The sequence below is a fragment of the Synchiropus splendidus genome, chromosome 5, assembly GCF_027744825.2.
Source record: "Synchiropus splendidus isolate RoL2022-P1 chromosome 5, RoL_Sspl_1.0, whole genome shotgun sequence".
Classification (NCBI taxonomy): domain Eukaryota; kingdom Metazoa; phylum Chordata; class Actinopteri; order Syngnathiformes; family Callionymidae; genus Synchiropus; species Synchiropus splendidus.
Genome location: NC_071338.1, coordinates 5,545,417 through 5,562,288, shown reverse-complemented (window position 1 = coordinate 5,562,288; position 16,872 = coordinate 5,545,417). Strand labels below are relative to the sequence as shown.

The window sequence follows — 16,872 nt, the reverse complement described above, 5'->3', positions numbered from 1 at the left end:
ATACAAACCCATGGTGTAAACAACTGAGAACAAGAACAACAGCTCTCACTAATGGAGTAGTTATTCAAATGTGTTCCGACTGCCAATGATGTGCCGGGGCTGCGGAGCAAAACTCTGTTCAGGCGTGCTGTAGTACCTTTCCTGACAGCAGCAGGCGGGATGATGGAAAACCACTCAGACGGGAGATTCCAAAATGTCGACACGGTGGTGCCGTTGGGCAACTCTCTGAACCTGATGGTGGGATTATGGAAGTCTTTACCCCCTGCCATCCTAAAATGATTTGCTGTGCTCCAGGAGATGCAGACACACAACACACAAGACAGCGACAGGTTCTACTCGAACCCCCAGACTCTCACAAAGTGTAACAAGGCAACTTTCACCTTTCAGCGCGGTGCCTTTAGAATTAAACCCAATTTGTATTCAGACGGAGACATCAGCAGCGTTCTCTGAGCCCGGAGCGTTCACACTTGCTGGTACAGATATAGTCCTCCCCTCCACACTCTCCATCTGGCCTGCGAGTGCGTCTGAAGAGGAAAGAAAAAGAAGAAACACATGGAAATCTCTGCTCAACAGCTGCCTGTCTGCTAAACCCTCAGTACCACAGAGGTCAGATTAAGAAAAGATCAGATGACAACAAAAACGCAGAGACTTAGCTCTGGTGTTGAACACACATCTTTTTTATTATTCAAATGTGAATTTGGACAACGCGGAGATGAACCTGCAACTGTGTGCACAAACCCACTTTACTGTAAATCTATGCATTCACTTCGCATCGTGACAAATGATAAGGTCCAGCACATGGTCTTATTTTTTAACAAAAGCACTTGATCTAGTTTGCTGGCTCAATTGACTTGTTTGTGCCCACACGTTTGCTGCGGTTCTGTTCACCCATGAAAGATTTTCTGCATCAATCTAATGTTCATTTCTGCTTGGTCAGAGACAAATATAGTTCACCACAAATAAATAGATCAGTCTTTGTCCTTCTGATGGCTCCTCACTTGTTAACATCTACAGACCACGTTCCTGTTTGTAACCACGATATGTGCACTTTACGGAACACTGTTCTATAAATATAGGACTAGTTATTGGTCTGTCAAAAGCTACTGACACAGGTGATCAGAAGACCTTGACAAGGCTCCATGATTGTGGTACATTGGTTCTCTTATTACTTATCAAGATGAACGGCATCAGTTGAGGTGGCCAGTTCCTCCTCTCCCATCGCTGCTGTCCAAAAAGGTGTGTCACAGGGCTTAATCTTAGTACCACTTTTATTCTCCTTATACACTACAGCAACAATTGGTGTGTGATCTCAAATTCTTAATTTCATTTGGATATAGATTATACAGTCTTGCATTGTTTGTTGTCATTGATGATTTCAGCCAATGCCTTGCAGCAGTCTGCATTTCACATAATAAAATCCACCCTGTTTTAGTCCTGTTAAATGCAAACACACCTAAATGCACGCCGTGCTCCAGGAGCCAAATGAAACTGATTTAACAAGAGCACATGGGACTAAAAAAAGAGCACAGCCTGTTTCCGCTGCCAAAAACTCTTATTTCTGCCACCGTCCTGTAAGCTCAAAATCTCATCTCCACATTCACACATTGACTCGCTGGCACAGGTTGTGGTCGGTTTTGTATCATCACCCGTCTAATGTACCGCTAAGGACGCAATGTCAACACATGGATTAAATCCATCTGAAATAACTAGTGAATTGTACAGATCAGGCAAACTTTTACTTTCCCTCTTTTGTGGTCCTGAATAATGTTTGGAGGACCTAAGGTTACCTGTAAGTTCAACTCTAAAATACCTCTATTGATGACTGTGAAGTCCAACTGTGTGCTCTTATACGACGAGGTGGAGGGTTCATTTGGAGAAGATTTGGAATTGTTAAAGTCGTCAATTATGAGCAGTCATCATGACTGCAACAACAGTCAAGGTTAGGATTAGGTCAATTTGGCACCAGGTTTTAATGTTCAGCACACAAGCTTTAGATCAACTCAAGCAGTTCAAATATTTTGCTTAACAGTCATAGTGAAGTTCCATAAATAAATGGTTTTTCAAATCTCAAGTCATAGGAATGTAAGGCATAATGTCCATATTGAGGTGCTTACATACACAACAGAGTATTTCCCTCACAGTTTGTCATTAGCTGATGCAAAAGAAGAAATAAATAGATACAAAGAAAAATACAAGAAATAAAAATAAAAGCAAACACAAAAATGACAGACCAGTGGTGGAGTTCCGAAGATTGAACAGAACCGCGACAGCCAGTGAGACTTCATGCCAAGATGATGTCATAGCTTGTGCTTGAGGGTCTGAATTCTTAAGCAAAAGCTCTGCAGACAAGAACATCAGGGCTGAACATGATGGACACTCAGGCCCATCACTACTGTCATATCAAAATCTGCCACCAACACACAGATGGACTTCACAAACAACAGACAGTAATTCTTATTAAATACTACAGAAGATTTTTTTGAACACAAGAGAATTCCAGTTAACTGTTATCTTATTGTTGAAACACTTGGTTGTCTATTTAGGATCATCTCTGGTCTTTATACTGTTGGTTGTTTCAACTACATTTTGACATCTTTAAAGGGCCGAACAACTGCTTGCTAAACAGTGAATGACATTTTACTTGAAAGATTATGCTGAATGAGATATAATGCTATCAAATGAGGTATGTGGTGAGAGTTGGCATGTTGTTTTACTCGGGTGACCAGTCGTCCTCTTTATCCTTGACACTTTAGAAGCTAACAATTTTTCGAGGGAATTTCAAATCTGGCTTCCTAGTTGTAAATATTGCATTTGCCTGACAAATGCAAGACGTTTATATCAGCTAACAGAGTAACCACGGCATTGGTTAATCACTTTCTTTCTTCAGGCCTTTCAACGCTTTCATACAAATGTATGTCGTCATATGATGTTTAGTTCAAAATAACATTAAAAAAAAAGATTATTGGTTGGCTGATTTCCCTGAATGTCTCGCCACTCCCTCTACCAATGCTGGTTTCCCCATTTGCTTGTATTTTTGTGATACTTTTCCCCTTATTGCTCAATCAGTGCAGGCATGAAGTAGACAGCATTATAGTTTTGTGGTTATGACCCTTGACGTTGCATTTTTAACAAGTATGCCAGATTTATTTCTTCAGCATCATCTCTTACTAACAAGCAGGTGAGAGCGTTTGTCTCTGAAATTAATAGAATCCATCCATTAGCACTGTGTGATCATTTCAGTAGACCTTCACCAATTTATATTTTCTCAAGGTGTTAAACCACAATTCATAGATTAAATCTGATTAAATAATTATTCCGTCCTCTCCCACAGTCCAATTGAGATTTGGATTTCCCCTCTCTCATCTCTCAAAATCCCACCATTTGGTATCTGCCAGACCAGCATGCCACAGTGCCAACTGGGTCATAAGTGAACACTCCCTGAAATTAGACTCAACCCCCATTTTCTTCATCTAACAGCAGGGTCTCCTATTTAATGCCCCCACCCTTGCATGCCATTCTTTCTCTTTTTCTGTCATTTGGCCTTGACCTTTCAAGACTTTCGAGTGTGTTATTGGGGCTTAAAAGCACCCATTATGTGTCTCCCCCCCATTTTTAAGCCCTTCATACATGAGTCAAGCCTCGTTGAGACACTTTATCTGGGGTTCAGGGCTCTGATATAAGCCGGATAAAGCGATTTTAAATATCTCTTCAACCTACAAAACTAGCAAAAACAATTGGCAGACACAATGTTTAAACAGTTTTTATTTCAAAACAATAGCGTTTGACCGTCTGGATTTACAGCTAGCAGCTCATCTCACAAACATCGTGTCGGTGTGAGTCCAATGCCCTTTAAAGATTCAGTATTTACAAGTGTTAGAAAACACAGAAGCAGATAGAAAATTAGTTCATCCATGCTATCCCACAGTTAGTCCCAGTCAAAGTCAATCAGCTATTAGCAGTCTCCTTAAAAGATCCTCGGCTCATCTCTGTTGAATTCAAGAGATGAAGGGAAGAAGTTGCTGCGCTGTTCATCAACATTATAAATAAAGTGTCATTAGGTGGAAAATAAAAGTAACTCTAAAGTGGGATTATGGAGTGACACCCTCAAAATCAATAAATAAACATATAATGAAACATATTCTTCACTGATGACTTGTTGGTTTTCTTCTAAGAATGTTGCTGTGAGAACAGAACAAGTTTTAGTTTCACATTATAAAATTGTGCGAAACAACCTTACACCTCACTTTAGTCAGTGCACATGGAGTCGAGACTAAAAACACATCATCAGTTACATAACAAACCGGACTGTTACCCCAAGTTGCCTTTCACCTGATCATTGAGCACCATGCTCTTCTCTTGGTTAGGACAACAGCATCTTGGTGGCATAGAGGAGGATTCCCCCCAGACCTGCAGTGGCAGCCACAGCAATGACCCTCACGAGGAGGAAGTCCATAGAGTCCTCCAGTTTGGTGTGCAACCGCAAGACCTGACGCTGGGTGTCTTCTCGGCTTCCAGAGTTCTCGATGACATGGTTGGCCAGGCCACGCTTTTCTTTGAGGGGCATCTGGGCGGCCACGCGCTGCTCGGCCTGCTGCTGCGTCAGCCCATCCCTCTGCATCAGGCGGGACAGCTGAGTGGCAGGATCACTGCAGAGAATACGGATATCACACACTGACCATCCCAAACGTGAATCACACCATAACTTTATTTTGAATACACTACTTTTAGCTACATTAAAATTGTCCCAATTGTTGGGGTTAGCTAAAATAGTTGGTTATTAGTCATGCCACGACAGATATTACTGCGCTCAACAGATACAGTACATTTCCTTCATTGTTCTTCTCAAGTAAGAAAGAACTGACGAACAGCAACATTTGCAGCTCATGACTTTGGAAAATGAAACAGCATCAATGTTTTTGTCAGTGCACCACTGTTCTCAGAAACCTACATTTTTTATTTCAAAACATTTGAATCTGGAATTGTTTTCCACATTCAAACAAAGATTTTTTTTTTTCCCCACCCACCCATAACACGCTGGGGTTTCCAGCAACATCCAAATATCCCTGTGATTATGGGCTGAGTTGCTTCCAAGGTAACGGACAGATCAATCCAGCCTGCAGTGATTCCTGATCCATGAGTCGAGTCTGTCCAACGATAAAACGTCTTCCCTGTCAGTTGGTCAGCTAAATGACAGCAAACCGTGGAATGGATTCCCTGAGCTGAGGCGTGAACTGTTTGCAGTCAATTACCAAGCAGGAATTCAGTGGCACGTGGAATAAGTCCACTCCAGACTCGGGGTGAGCAGTAAGTATGTTATACTGTATAAACAGTGCACACTTGGCTCACTGCAGAGATTGAGTGCCAGTACCAAGTTACTGTGGTAACACTGGTGGGTGGCTTGTTGCACTTCTGAAGTGAGAAGCAGGATCAGAATGCACTTGGACCCAAGTCAGAATCAGGACTTCAATTGAAGGCTGTGGAGTTTCATACTCATTACACTACAAATATTTTCACATTTTATTTAGGTTTATGTGCCCTACACCTTTGGATATTTATTTCAAGTGTGATTCTCTCTTCGCTTTTTGGACTCTAGTGTACAATATTTTCCTAAACTGGTGTCAATCACATTACAGAGTAACAAGACAGGGTCCTTTAACTTGAATTGTTTTCCATGTTAACATCAAACTTTCTTCAAGAATAAAGCCAAACATTTGCCTCAAAAAACAACAGCATTTGCCTCAATATCATCCTTTTCAAGCCAAAGTACACTGTCACTACTTGAGAACCGCGGTTGGTGCAACATCCTGATAGTGATGGAGGTACACAGATCTAGTTTAGTGCTAAAACTGAAGGCAACACATCTCAACTGCTCATCCACGAACTGCAGCAAGTTCTGTGACACCAGGACTGGGAGGAGGTTGAGTGCAAGCATTAGCTGGTCATGACTCAGAGTACGAGTCACTCTGTCAGGCAAAACACCAAAGTTCACTGCAATGATTCCAATGCCTTTAGCATGCTGCTCAACTTCCAATGTACCTGTCCTTGCCAGGTCATTGAAAACATCTACCACTCCTCTCTTACTGACCCAGCCGTCTACCTCCTGGTTTTCTGTCTTCTGTGATCGTAACTCTGATTCACTTCCTTATCAGACATTTTTATAGGGTCAAGTCCATGCTTTTCGGTCAGATCGGTAACTTACAATAGTGAAGAGAGCAAGAACTGTCAGCTCCTCAAACCCCGATTCTCAGGCACAAAGCAAGAGGGTTAAAGGGCTTGTCTGAAAAGCATAAAGAGGCCTTGTTGACCTTTGGACCTTTCTTGTCAGGATCATCCTTCACCGTGTAGTTAGTGGCTAGGGATGGGCATCGAAAACCGGTCCCTCATCAGAACTGGTTCAGTAATGTCAGATTCTCTGGAATCGTTATGAAATGTTAAATTTGGTTCCTCTCAGCAATTCCAGACTGTGAAGTCCGACTCTACTCACTGCCATCGCGGCACGTTCACGGAGTCCCGTCAGCTGCAGCTAATCACAGTTTTGGAGGAATTTGAGCAGCGACGGGTGGCAGCACATTCATAAGACTTTGCTTCGTTTGCAGAGACCATGTGACTTTAGGACGACGCTGGACACCCCTGAGCTAACAGCTATGTTGTCGTTGAGCACGGCGCTAACTGTAGTTGCTGTCAGAGGAAATTGACGTTTTTTTAATAATGTGCCACAGGTCAGAATTGAGCTTCTACAGTACTGTGTTGTGCTTGTATGGCGATGTTACAAAGTGTCCCCAGTATTGAATGTCTCCTGGAAGCATGTGTGGTTGTCCTGCGCCGATGATAATTACCAAAACCGGAGCTACATTGAACGCACTCACTTTACATGTCATGTTTATATTGTTATTCAAATAAGACAGTTTAAGCACGGTGAGCATCTATATTAAATGAGATACATACACGTACATTGATGTTTTAAATTGCTGTGTTCTCTGACGCGAAATCCAGAGCTTTTTAAACTCTAAATGAAGAAGTTTAAAAACATCCTCCTTAATCCTGATTTGACTCTTCAAAAACAAGACATTCGTTATGAAACAGTTTCAGTGAGTAGTACCATAAATGGAGTTGCTGTAATCTAAGGCAAAACGCAACTCTGTTGATACTAATTGACCTATTTCTCATCTTTTTTCCCCATTGAGAATTGACAAGAGAATAGTTAAGGAACCGATTCGTTAAGCAGTGTCCACAACGGAATCCTTACGATCTTGTCAATTCCCATCCCAATGAGTGGCTCAGCCAGCACGACCTCATCCTTTCATGGACTGCAGTTGTTGTTTAAATGTGCTCAACAAAATAGAGGATTGTGGGTTGAATCAGACACCAACAGTGCTCAACATGGTAAAGAAGCTGATGTTTTGTTCAGTTATTCTTTTTCTTAATTCACTCTTTGGTACAGCACTTTGGTTGGTGGCTAATTCTAAGAAACTTCTTCTAAGAAACACTTCTTATTCTAAGAAATTGATAAATGTATAATTTGGCAGCATAAATACGATTGGTATAATGCAATGTAAATGAATTAATACATTAAAAAACATCTACTTAAAATGATCTGCTTTATAGACTTACCAGTAAACAACAACAGTGTGGTTGAGAAACTGAGTGAGGCGTCTGGTTTCAAACAGCAGTGGAACATCCAGAATAACGTACCGGTATCCTGATAAGGAGAGTGAGATAAGAGATTTATCACCACTGACATAGCACCAGAGAAGCTATGTGTGTTTATAGTGCTGTAAAAAGATAATAGCAAAATTACTTTTGTAATACCAATAATAATAGATTTTTTTACTTGATTTAAGCAAATTTTCAGTTCTTCAGTTCAGTCTTCAGTTCACAATAGACAAATCCCACACAGAAGCTGGGCACAAATGACTACTTAATACAAAGAAATGCTGACAAACTTTTTCATTGGATTTTTATTTTATTTTAGTCTATTATTATTATTATTATTATTATTATTATTATTATTATTATTATTATTATTATTATTATTATTATAACACTACACATTTACTTGAACTCTTAAGATAATGAAGCTTTGTTTAACAAAGGGAGTTAACCACCATTGGTGCCAAAGTAGCAAAATTATGACGGGCAGCATTTCAGCATTTCAACGAGGCAACCTGCAAATTTGATGCCTGATGACTGACTACCTTACAGTACAAAGTAGATGCTGGACACCCATAACATCAATCTGAGTACGTGGGCACGTTTCTCTCTATATTAGGACTAAATATGGAAAACCGATCCCCGGCCGATGAGACGAGCGAGGCTATATTACGTAGCAGGCGCAGGGTGAGAGAGTGAATCTGACCGACACAGATTCTGAGCAGGAATATTCAATCTTTGATGAAGATTATCACACATAGAGTGTGACAGAGAGTGATGCTTCTGTCTCCAGTAACGTCATCATATACTAGCTAGAAGAGTGAACTTATTTCCTTCCCAAACTTTAGATCACACTGAGGATTCCTCAATTTTACAGTTTGCCTTCATTTGTAACTGTTTTCAAAATACAGCCTTTTGAAATTGTTACATCAAAGTGGAAGAGTTCATTTAATAAACTCTGGCGCCCAAAAGGGTTAAAACGTTAGTAATGTCAGAAGTAATACAACAAATAACTACTCTGTGTAGATATTATTTATGTATACACGACAGCACAAGTATTGAAGTGCGCCTCCTCTAAAAATTATCACTACATTTCATGGCACATTAGAAAGCGTTGCTCCTAAACTGCCAGGAAACAACGATGACTTTAGAAGTACCTCTGAGGAAGTATAGCAGGATCTCTTTCAGCATGGTCTTCTGGATCTCTGGATGAGTGATCGAGTTCAGCAGCTTCCTCTTTTCCTCATTGGCAAAAATCAACTGCCCAAGCATCTGCCTGTCAATCTCTCCATTCTCCAGCAAAACCTCTTGTCCGAAGTGGTGGATGATGCGGTAATAGACATGAGTGTGCGGCTCCACAACTGCCAAAATTTAAACAACAAAAACAACAAAGAATTAGATAAAACTATATTATCTAATATTTGGGCAAAGTTTCACTGACATTGAAACTTAGGAGTACCGTTTTATTATACAACATGTATACATACTGCCCAAAAATCAATATAATCTAATTACTAAATATAATTTTTACATTGGTGTAATCACACTGGGGCATACGGTCAACAAACCTTTCCTGGCCACAACGTCAGCATCGATAATCGGGCAACCGAGCTCCCGCAGCATGGAAGACACGGTGCTCTTCCCAGAGGCGATACCCCCCGTCAGTCCCACAAGGAACATCTAGCGGCGACAGGAACAAATTATGGAAGTAAGTCAGTATCAATCCAGTAGTGTTTTTACCGCTGCTGTCGTCGTACATTCACTTGCATATAAATGTCACAACTGTTTGACAACATTAGTGTAATAAAAAACTGGACAAAATGTCAAATTAGAAATGACACAGTCACCATCGTAAGCGGGCAATATAAACCCATGGCGGGTTTAACAGTAGCACAGGCTTATATTTAGGATATGCTGGGCTAAAAGAAAGCGTTCTACACATCAACACGGTTGACTGACATTGCTGTACCTTCGAACGTTGAGCAGAGGGAAGTGAAAACACGGTAGCAGCAGCTCAGCTAAAGTAAACAGCCTGCAGTGCTATAATGTTAGCACAGGTATAAATCATGTCAGACGACGGTGCAAAAATCAGCAAGGGTTAATGTCTACATTTTCCACACAATCACTGTCAAAAACGGGCCGGACGACGTTCCAGAAACCAGACAACAGTTGGGATCCCCGTCCAAACCGCCTGCTTTCGACTTGTTGTTCCGGACCGAGGGTTGAGGTGCCACGTCAATAAAATTCCGTCCACGCTTATAATAGTTCCGTTTCCGCAGGCATTATTTTCGAGCAGACAATTTTCATTTGTCAACATGCTTGCCAACCTCTGTTGCTATATCGGTCCAGAGGAGGATATTTGTTCATTTGGGACCGCTTGATGGCGGCAGTGTGACGTCATCATGTGAGTGGGGCTTGACTCGGGTTAGACTGAAATAGAGTTTGTGTTGTTGGAGAGAGCTTAATCGCTCAGCAGCTGCCTTTCACATCTACACCAACAACATTTAGTGGATACCTTTAATGGGTTCACATAATTTTCACTTAGTTCTGAATAAAAGAAAATGTTTCAGTCCAAAAATTAAAAAAATAAAAATGTCAAGTCCACCATGTGCACACAGGTTTACAACTTTGACTCATCAGATTCATTAGGATTTCCAGAATTCTGGTGAAGTTTAGATCGCTTCCCTCTGAAAATAGTCTCTCTTCCATTCACTCCGTCCTCTTGCTCCAGTCGGCCTCGTTTAACAAAGTGTTGGATCCTGGACTCCAAGCTCTCGCAGCACGGACGTTCCAGCAGCGGCCGGTAGTTCTTCTGCCTGCTGCCTTCAACCAGGCAGCAGTCATGAGAGGGAGCCCCACCTGAGGAAAGAAAGCATTTGCCACACAATCATGAGTCAAAACAAATCAACAAACAACAATACACACATTGCATTATGTCTATTTTTTCTCTCACCTTTGCCTTCTAATCCACTGATCATCCCATGCAAGACCTGGGACCTGACCACACTCTGGGTCCAGTGCTCAGTCAGTGTTGAAATAACATAGTTCAACTCTTCAGGATCCTGTTGCCAACTCAACCCATCAAAGCTGCAGTCATACAGAACCAGTGGGTAGTCCATGGCCATGCTAAACACACCAGAAAGGAAAAATCATGCCGATGACTGAGGATGGACATCTTATCCAGCTGCATTAGCTTCGGTACCCACAAGCAGAAAAAACAAACATATTTATGGAAATGACAAAAGCGTGGCTGTTATCATCAAAAGCTGTCTTTGAGAAGAAAATGTCAGTTTCACGGCAAGGACTTTTGAAGAAAACGGTTTACTTAATGAAAAACAGCAGGATTCCATTGCTTATTCAATTACTGCAGTTATAATTGTTGTTATATACTACATATTGTTATTATGCTGGTCTATCATTTATTTCCAATAACTCACACACATTTGGTACCTATTAAAATACATTTGTACATACAAATGTAGAAATTGATTGTTCTTTTACTCCAATTTTTACTCTCAAAACGCAAATTCTCAAATACAAGTCTTAATTTTGTTTTAAATGAAACTTCATTCCTAGATTACATTTTGTTTGTTACAATCATTAATAAAATGTTACTCCATTATGTAACATCTTCTTTCTAAAACTGAAAATAGTCAGCAGTTAGTTCACCCACTGACCTGTACTGTGGCTTCCTCGGGTTCTTCTGAACATCAAGAAGGTGGTCAATAACGTCTGGTGTTTCCAGCTTCTGACCAATCAGGAGTAGAACTGCCATCATGCAGCGAACCTACAGCAAATCAACAGTCTTCAGACTTCTCTCGTTCCTAGGGTTATTTGTGGCGCATTTCAGTCAGAGATCCCAAAGCAGAATCTATGTATTAGTAGCACCCTGTCTTTTGAGTTTGTTCAGTCACGCACGCACGCACACACACGCACACGTGCACTCGCTACATAGCAAGAACGAAGAATTCAGTAGCTGTAACACAAGACTCACACACATGTAACGCCACTTAATAAGCATTGTAACATGTCAGTCGAAGTTTAATGTTAAGCTTAGTTTTGAGCCGTGCTAATGATTCCATTGTTCTTAATTCAGGTTGCATATTAGACAACTAGTATTTTCGATCATTTAGAATTTATTTCTCACACTCATGTTTCAGCTAGAGTGCAGCCTCACTACACCACCAAAAGCTCTGCCAAAACAGTATCAGATCCAGACTTGAGCCAAAAAACAATCCACCAGCCACTGTGAGTGTTTAGGCAACTTAACAGCACCAATTTCTGCTCAACACGCACAGGGAACTGACGCGCCAATAGGAACACAACAGCGCCCCCAAGCAGGCAACGTGTGCAGTTTTAAAATTGGTTTCATTAGTTTATCCTAAATGGTCAATCAGTGGACTATAGTTATTAGTTTGCCAAATGAAGTAAGTAAATATAGTCTGTTAGATGCAGCTTCTTGAACGTAAACGAACAAAAAACGGATCATTGATATCATGTTGTCGTCTTTAAATGGAATGGTATGAGCAAACTTCTGTCCGACTCGCTCATGATTTTACTGCCTACTGTCTTTACTGTCTCTTGCCTGTGATGAAGAGATGTGGCTTGTTTGTTTCCGCTTCTTGTAATGGCGCTTGCTAGACGAGGCAACGCCATCGTGCCAGTGCAAGCCAAATATGGCAACAGGACTGAGGCTTCCTTCTCAGTCAAGGCACGTTTACAGTGTATACACAGAATCGTCTTACCTTTCTACAGTAAATTTGTTCAGCAATCAATGATTCAAAAAGAGGTTTTGTCAAAGGGCCACCAGGTTCTGGGATCTATCAACAGATATAATTCGCGAGACTTTCTGCTTATGAGATATTGAAGGTGATACTCTGACAGACAGACCTTGAGCAGTGAGAGTACAGCTCAAGATTGAGCAGTTGTGAAGGCATTTAATCACAATGCACATTTGCAAGGAAAAAGGTAGCTGGAATTCAGAAACAAAGTGAGACACAATGGTTGATTTTGTTTGAGCAGCTCCGTTCTGTCAAAAACTGTACTACCATTCCTTTCAAATTGGATGACTCAGTCTTTATATTTGTTATGCAGACACCCTGTACATTTGCTAAAAGTGGTTACATTCAATCTTAATTTTGTCTTGCAGCTTTGTAGACCACATTTGCAAAAAGTATTATAAGCATTACAAGTAAAACTCTCGATCAAGTCATGTCTCTGTGAAGCAAAGCTAACAAGACAAAAACAAATATGAATGAGAAATTGATCACATGGTAGTTACATGATACAATTCTATCATCAGGCAATGCAGCTCATTTGAACACTGCACCAGTGTAGTAATAATTACCTGGTGATAGAGGAAGGCCAATCCCTGGACCTCAAACATGAAAAGGTTGTATGGGTCAGCGCTCGAGTCCGACTCCGGATGAGTTGAGAGAACACTTGCTGACAAGATGGTCCTCTCGAACTGTAAGACTCCGTTTCCCACGTCCATTTTACAAAAATTTCGGAAGTCATGCGTGCCCTCGTATCTGTAGGAAGTTAGGAGAGTGTTAAAGCAGAACTGTGAGACTACAGCCAAAGTAACTCCCCTCTTTTAAACATGGCTTTAGAAAAGACAATGTGTGCCGGTCCCATGTCTCATCAGGTTTGGTCTCCACAAGACTCTCCCAACTGTCCTTTTGCCATGCCAGTCTCGACCTCCCTTCATGTCTTCTGGACTTCGTATACTTCCTCTGGTGAACCTCGACATGGACTGAATGAACCGGCTTCATGATTTATATATCCTGTTTGTGTTTGAATTGTTCACAGCCTTCATGATGTATTGTTCTACAATGACCATGATTGTAATTTAGATGTGTTTAGCTTGTAGAAGCAAAGTAAAACCACGACCCACTGGGCAGTCTGCCATATAGAAGAGTTGGGTTCCAAGAAGAGGAATAGTGGGCCTCGAGTGTATGACTCACATTTCGTCTATTAAGCCAAGGGAAACGCATTCTCTGTATTTAATGCTCTGTCATCTTAAGATGAGTTGCCATACATTTTCACATTTCAGTCACACTCACGCTGATTTTTTGATGACTGTTTTTGACAACAATCATTTGACGACTTTCTCAACCTATAACTTGCAGTTATTACTGAGAGTTAATAAGTTCAACAATATCCTCTGTGTCTTACTAGTCTCACTAGTTCAATGTGCGCTCATATTTAATCTTCGACCATATTGTTGTCATTTTTACAGTAAGCCTTTCTTTCATTTAAATTAGAAAATACTCGAAACATAATATTTGACTCGTAAGTAGCCATTGGTGACTCAATTCTTGCACAATGTGATCTACTACTGCATAGTGTGAGAGTGTATTGACCTGCCACAGTCAACAAATGAGTGCATTAGACCTCTGGTCAGCAAAATGCAGTTGACAGACTCAATGAGAAAAATTCAACAGACCAGTAGGGGCAACAATTTCCGTGTGAGTGGTAAGATGGCAATAAACTATTGACCACATTTATTTAAACCACATGATGCTCTTCATGAAAAAGGTCTGCGCTTCTGAATTCATACCAACCTTTTCGCTGCATCTGCCATCAGCGCAACGTCTAAAGAGCCCCGGGGGAAGTAGTAGCGATATGTGCGAGACTGACAATCAAAGCGTGCACTGAAGCCCTCAGTCGCTGGTGCCCAGTCTAAAATCCTGATATCCCGAGGTAGAACTCTGTTCAGCATCTTCACATACGGAACTTCTGAGACCCCCGAACCTTGAACCTTGGTGGAATCAACACTTTCAGGGAGTTTGACACCCAGTCCTCCACACAACTGGGTGGATCTCAGGTCAATGGTTATCACCTGAACAAGAGAAGACAATACGATAAATAAGTAAATACATATATGAATAAATAAAAAGCCTTTTCTGACCTGTGAAAATGCACTAACACCCTTGTCAGTCCGGCCACAGCGGTGGTAGTTGGAGCTCTGTCGGTCTTGGATGAGCCTCGTTTTAAGGAGAGCTTCAAACAGTCTGGCTTCTACAGTGTTCTCTGTGTTCTCCTGAACTGCAAACCCCTGGTAGGCCCATCCCAGGTAGGCAAGACGCAGAGCAACATGCCGTCGAGGATGAGCAGAGAAGTCAAATGGTCTGTCTTTCCCTGCTTTCCTGCCTTTTTTACACATCTGTCCGACTCCGTTGTCAGGTCTGCAGCCCGTGGCCTCATCGGGAGATGGAGTGCACACCACTTCCTTCTGGTCCGCAAGTTGGGACTTGAGCGTCTCCAGTTCTCCTTCCAGCTCCTTGATTCTGAGAATCATTGCTTCAGACATGTCGCTGAGAAGACAGTGCATGAATGTTACTAACTTGTCTTGTCACGGCGGTGAACATTAACAGAACGTTTAAGGCGGAAAGCTCACCGTATGGTAAAGCTTAATGGGAAACTAAATGCATTAAGTAAAGTACAAAGGAATTCCCAATAGTTCATCAGAGAGACCACGAGTCTTACAAATGGTGGAGTAAAGCAAATCGGTGTGGCAGATCTGATTTTACCTTGGTTCTCGTCCTCTATCTTCACGAAAGTGTCTGTTTACAAATTCAGTTGGGCGACGCAGCCGCTGCTGCTGATACCCACATGCTACTCATTTCCGCACTGCGCCCGGCGAGCACAACCACTTCCGGGACAGGACGTCTGGGAAATGTAGTCCATCCATGGGCGGTAGATCTTTATTACCACAAATATAACAGTAAGCGATCTCAGAAATGAAAGACAAAAGACAAAACCCCACCTTTCTCCATTGATTGAGTGACGTGACAAGTGAAAGGATTGTGGATGTAATTTGTGAAAACTGTGATATTTAGTTTGCCTAAACCATGAATAGTCTTGTTTCAAAATCCAGGTTGTACTGGCCAAGGAATACAAAAGCGCCCAAAGTTCAGTAACTAACAATATGTAAGCAGCATACAATACATTTATTTGGAAATATGTTGAATCTGGCCAATGCAGTACTGAACTATTAGACTTCAGTAGGTGTTTACAATTCAAACTACTGTTTCGATTAATTTTAATGCTCCTAAATGTACTTTTTACCACGATCGCTCTGAAGTTTTCATTTGTTTATATGCTGTGTCTCTGGTGTCAGGGGTGCATGTATTCCAATAAAGGCACTATTCATTGCAAGATACTGACTTTATTGAGAATTACAAGATGCTAATGCCAGTGCTGACAAACATTTTCTTTCTAATAATAAGCACGGTCCTCCAAAAAAAGGGCACAAAATATCTAAAAAAACAAACAAACAAACAACAACAACAACAAAAACAGAAACAAATTAGATTATTCTGCACCTCTCATCTTAAAAATTACAGGGGTTGGACAATATAATGGAAACAACTTAAAGCTTTTTTAGCATTAAGGTGTTTCCATTATTTTGTCCAACCCCCGTATCTTTTGAGTGTGTGCCATGATGGCACAAGATGGTTCAGACAGCACTCTACCTCAGCAAAATCCAGAGTCCATTTGTTTTCTGCAGATTGAATAAAGAATATTAACCCCCGGCAGGCTTAAAGTGTTTCTACATCACTTAATATTGGTGAAACGTCCGTCTGCAGTGGAGGGTGTCTTAGTCCAGACACCAGCTGATTAACAGTCCGGATAGCTCTAACAGGTAAAAGGTTACATCTCACTGGAGGCAAAGGAATTCCTGTCCAAAAGCTCTTTTCACCTTCAGAAAATTTAAATGAACTTTGAGTACCTTGAGGAGAGTGGAGAATGAGATAGGCTTGATTATCATTCAGCTGCCTCACCATTTAAAGGTCTCCCCTCATCATTATCTTCAGTTATGAACACACATGTGCCTCCAAAATACTGGAACATAAGTCATATTGAGAGTTTTACTGATTACTCTGATATCTATATATGATGCTATGATATGAAAACTAGTCAGTGTGCAGCTTGTATAACAGTGTAAATCAGTGTAAAATGACACACACAACCACTAATGTCAGTGGTTTACGCAGGCAACAAAAGTGAGTACACTCCTATACGAAAATGTCCAACTTGGGCCCAAAGTCTCAAGATGTTACCATATACCATTATTTCCCATTGGCATGGCATTCATGCTTCCCTCAATGCTGTCTGCAGTCATGCAGCCCCAGACCATGACGCTCACAGCACCATGCTTGACTGTAGGCAAGACACACTTGTCTTAGTCCTCCACGCCTGGTTGCTGGTTTCAGT

At 41.2% G+C, this 16,872-nt stretch overlaps 2 protein-coding genes across 4 annotated transcripts; both read right to left on the bottom strand.

The window, feature by feature from the left end:
• Positions 1-3,754: 3,754 nt before the first annotated feature.
• On the bottom strand, positions 3,755-9,880 carry dcakd (dephospho-CoA kinase domain containing). Of its 2 annotated transcripts, XM_053866705.1 has the most exons (6): positions 9,620-9,880; positions 9,219-9,330; positions 8,808-9,011; positions 7,612-7,699; positions 4,330-4,646; positions 3,755-4,179 (listed from the first exon to the last, which is right to left on the bottom strand). In XM_053866705.1, the coding sequence occupies exons 2-5, from the start codon at positions 9,328-9,330 to the stop codon at positions 4,361-4,363; spliced, it is 690 nt and encodes a 229-aa protein (XP_053722680.1). In that variant the 5' UTR covers positions 9,620-9,880; the 3' UTR covers positions 3,755-4,179; positions 4,330-4,360. The 2 variants fall into 2 exon arrangements, with proteins under 2 accessions (XP_053722680.1, XP_053722679.1); XM_053866704.1 differs by having other exon boundaries at positions 3,755-4,646; positions 9,620-9,878.
• Positions 9,881-10,130: 250 nt separating this feature from the next.
• On the bottom strand, positions 10,131-15,315 carry pus3 (pseudouridylate synthase 3). Of its 2 annotated transcripts, none has more exons than XM_053866703.1 (7): positions 15,186-15,315; positions 14,564-14,969; positions 14,217-14,494; positions 12,998-13,181; positions 11,328-11,437; positions 10,604-10,776; positions 10,131-10,509 (listed from the first exon to the last, which is right to left on the bottom strand). In XM_053866703.1, the coding sequence occupies exons 2-7, from the start codon at positions 14,963-14,965 to the stop codon at positions 10,271-10,273; spliced, it is 1,386 nt and encodes a 461-aa protein (XP_053722678.1). In that variant the 5' UTR covers positions 14,966-14,969; positions 15,186-15,315; the 3' UTR covers positions 10,131-10,270. The 2 variants fall into 2 exon arrangements, with proteins under 2 accessions (XP_053722678.1, XP_053722677.1); XM_053866702.1 differs by having other exon boundaries at positions 15,053-15,190.
• Between the last annotated feature and the right edge of the window lie 1,557 nt (positions 15,316-16,872).

Excerpts from the sequence above, each read along its gene's own strand:
- dcakd (XM_053866705.1), bottom strand. The coding sequence starts at position 9,330 with ATGTTCCTTGTGGGACTGACGGGGGGTATCGCCTCTGGGAAGAGCACC. Across the intron at positions 7,700-8,807 it reads CCTGCTATACTTCCTCAGAG|GATACCGGTACGTTATTCTG; the intron begins GTACTTCTAAAG and ends TCTCCTTATCAG. Across the intron at positions 4,647-7,611 it reads CACACTGTTGTTGTTTACTG|TGATCCTGCCACTCAGCTGT; the intron begins GTAAGTCTATAA and ends TATTCTCTGCAG.
- pus3 (XM_053866702.1), bottom strand. The coding sequence starts at position 15,120 with ATGAACTATTGGGAATTCCTTTGTACTTTACTTAATGCATTTAGTTTC. Across the intron at positions 10,777-11,327 it reads CCGAGGAAGCCACAGTACAG|CATGGCCATGGACTACCCAC; the intron begins GTCAGTGGGTGA and ends TGGTGTGTTTAG. Across the intron at positions 10,510-10,603 it reads CAGTGGATTAGAAGGCAAAG|GTGGGGCTCCCTCTCATGAC; the intron begins GTGAGAGAAAAA and ends TTCTTTCCTCAG.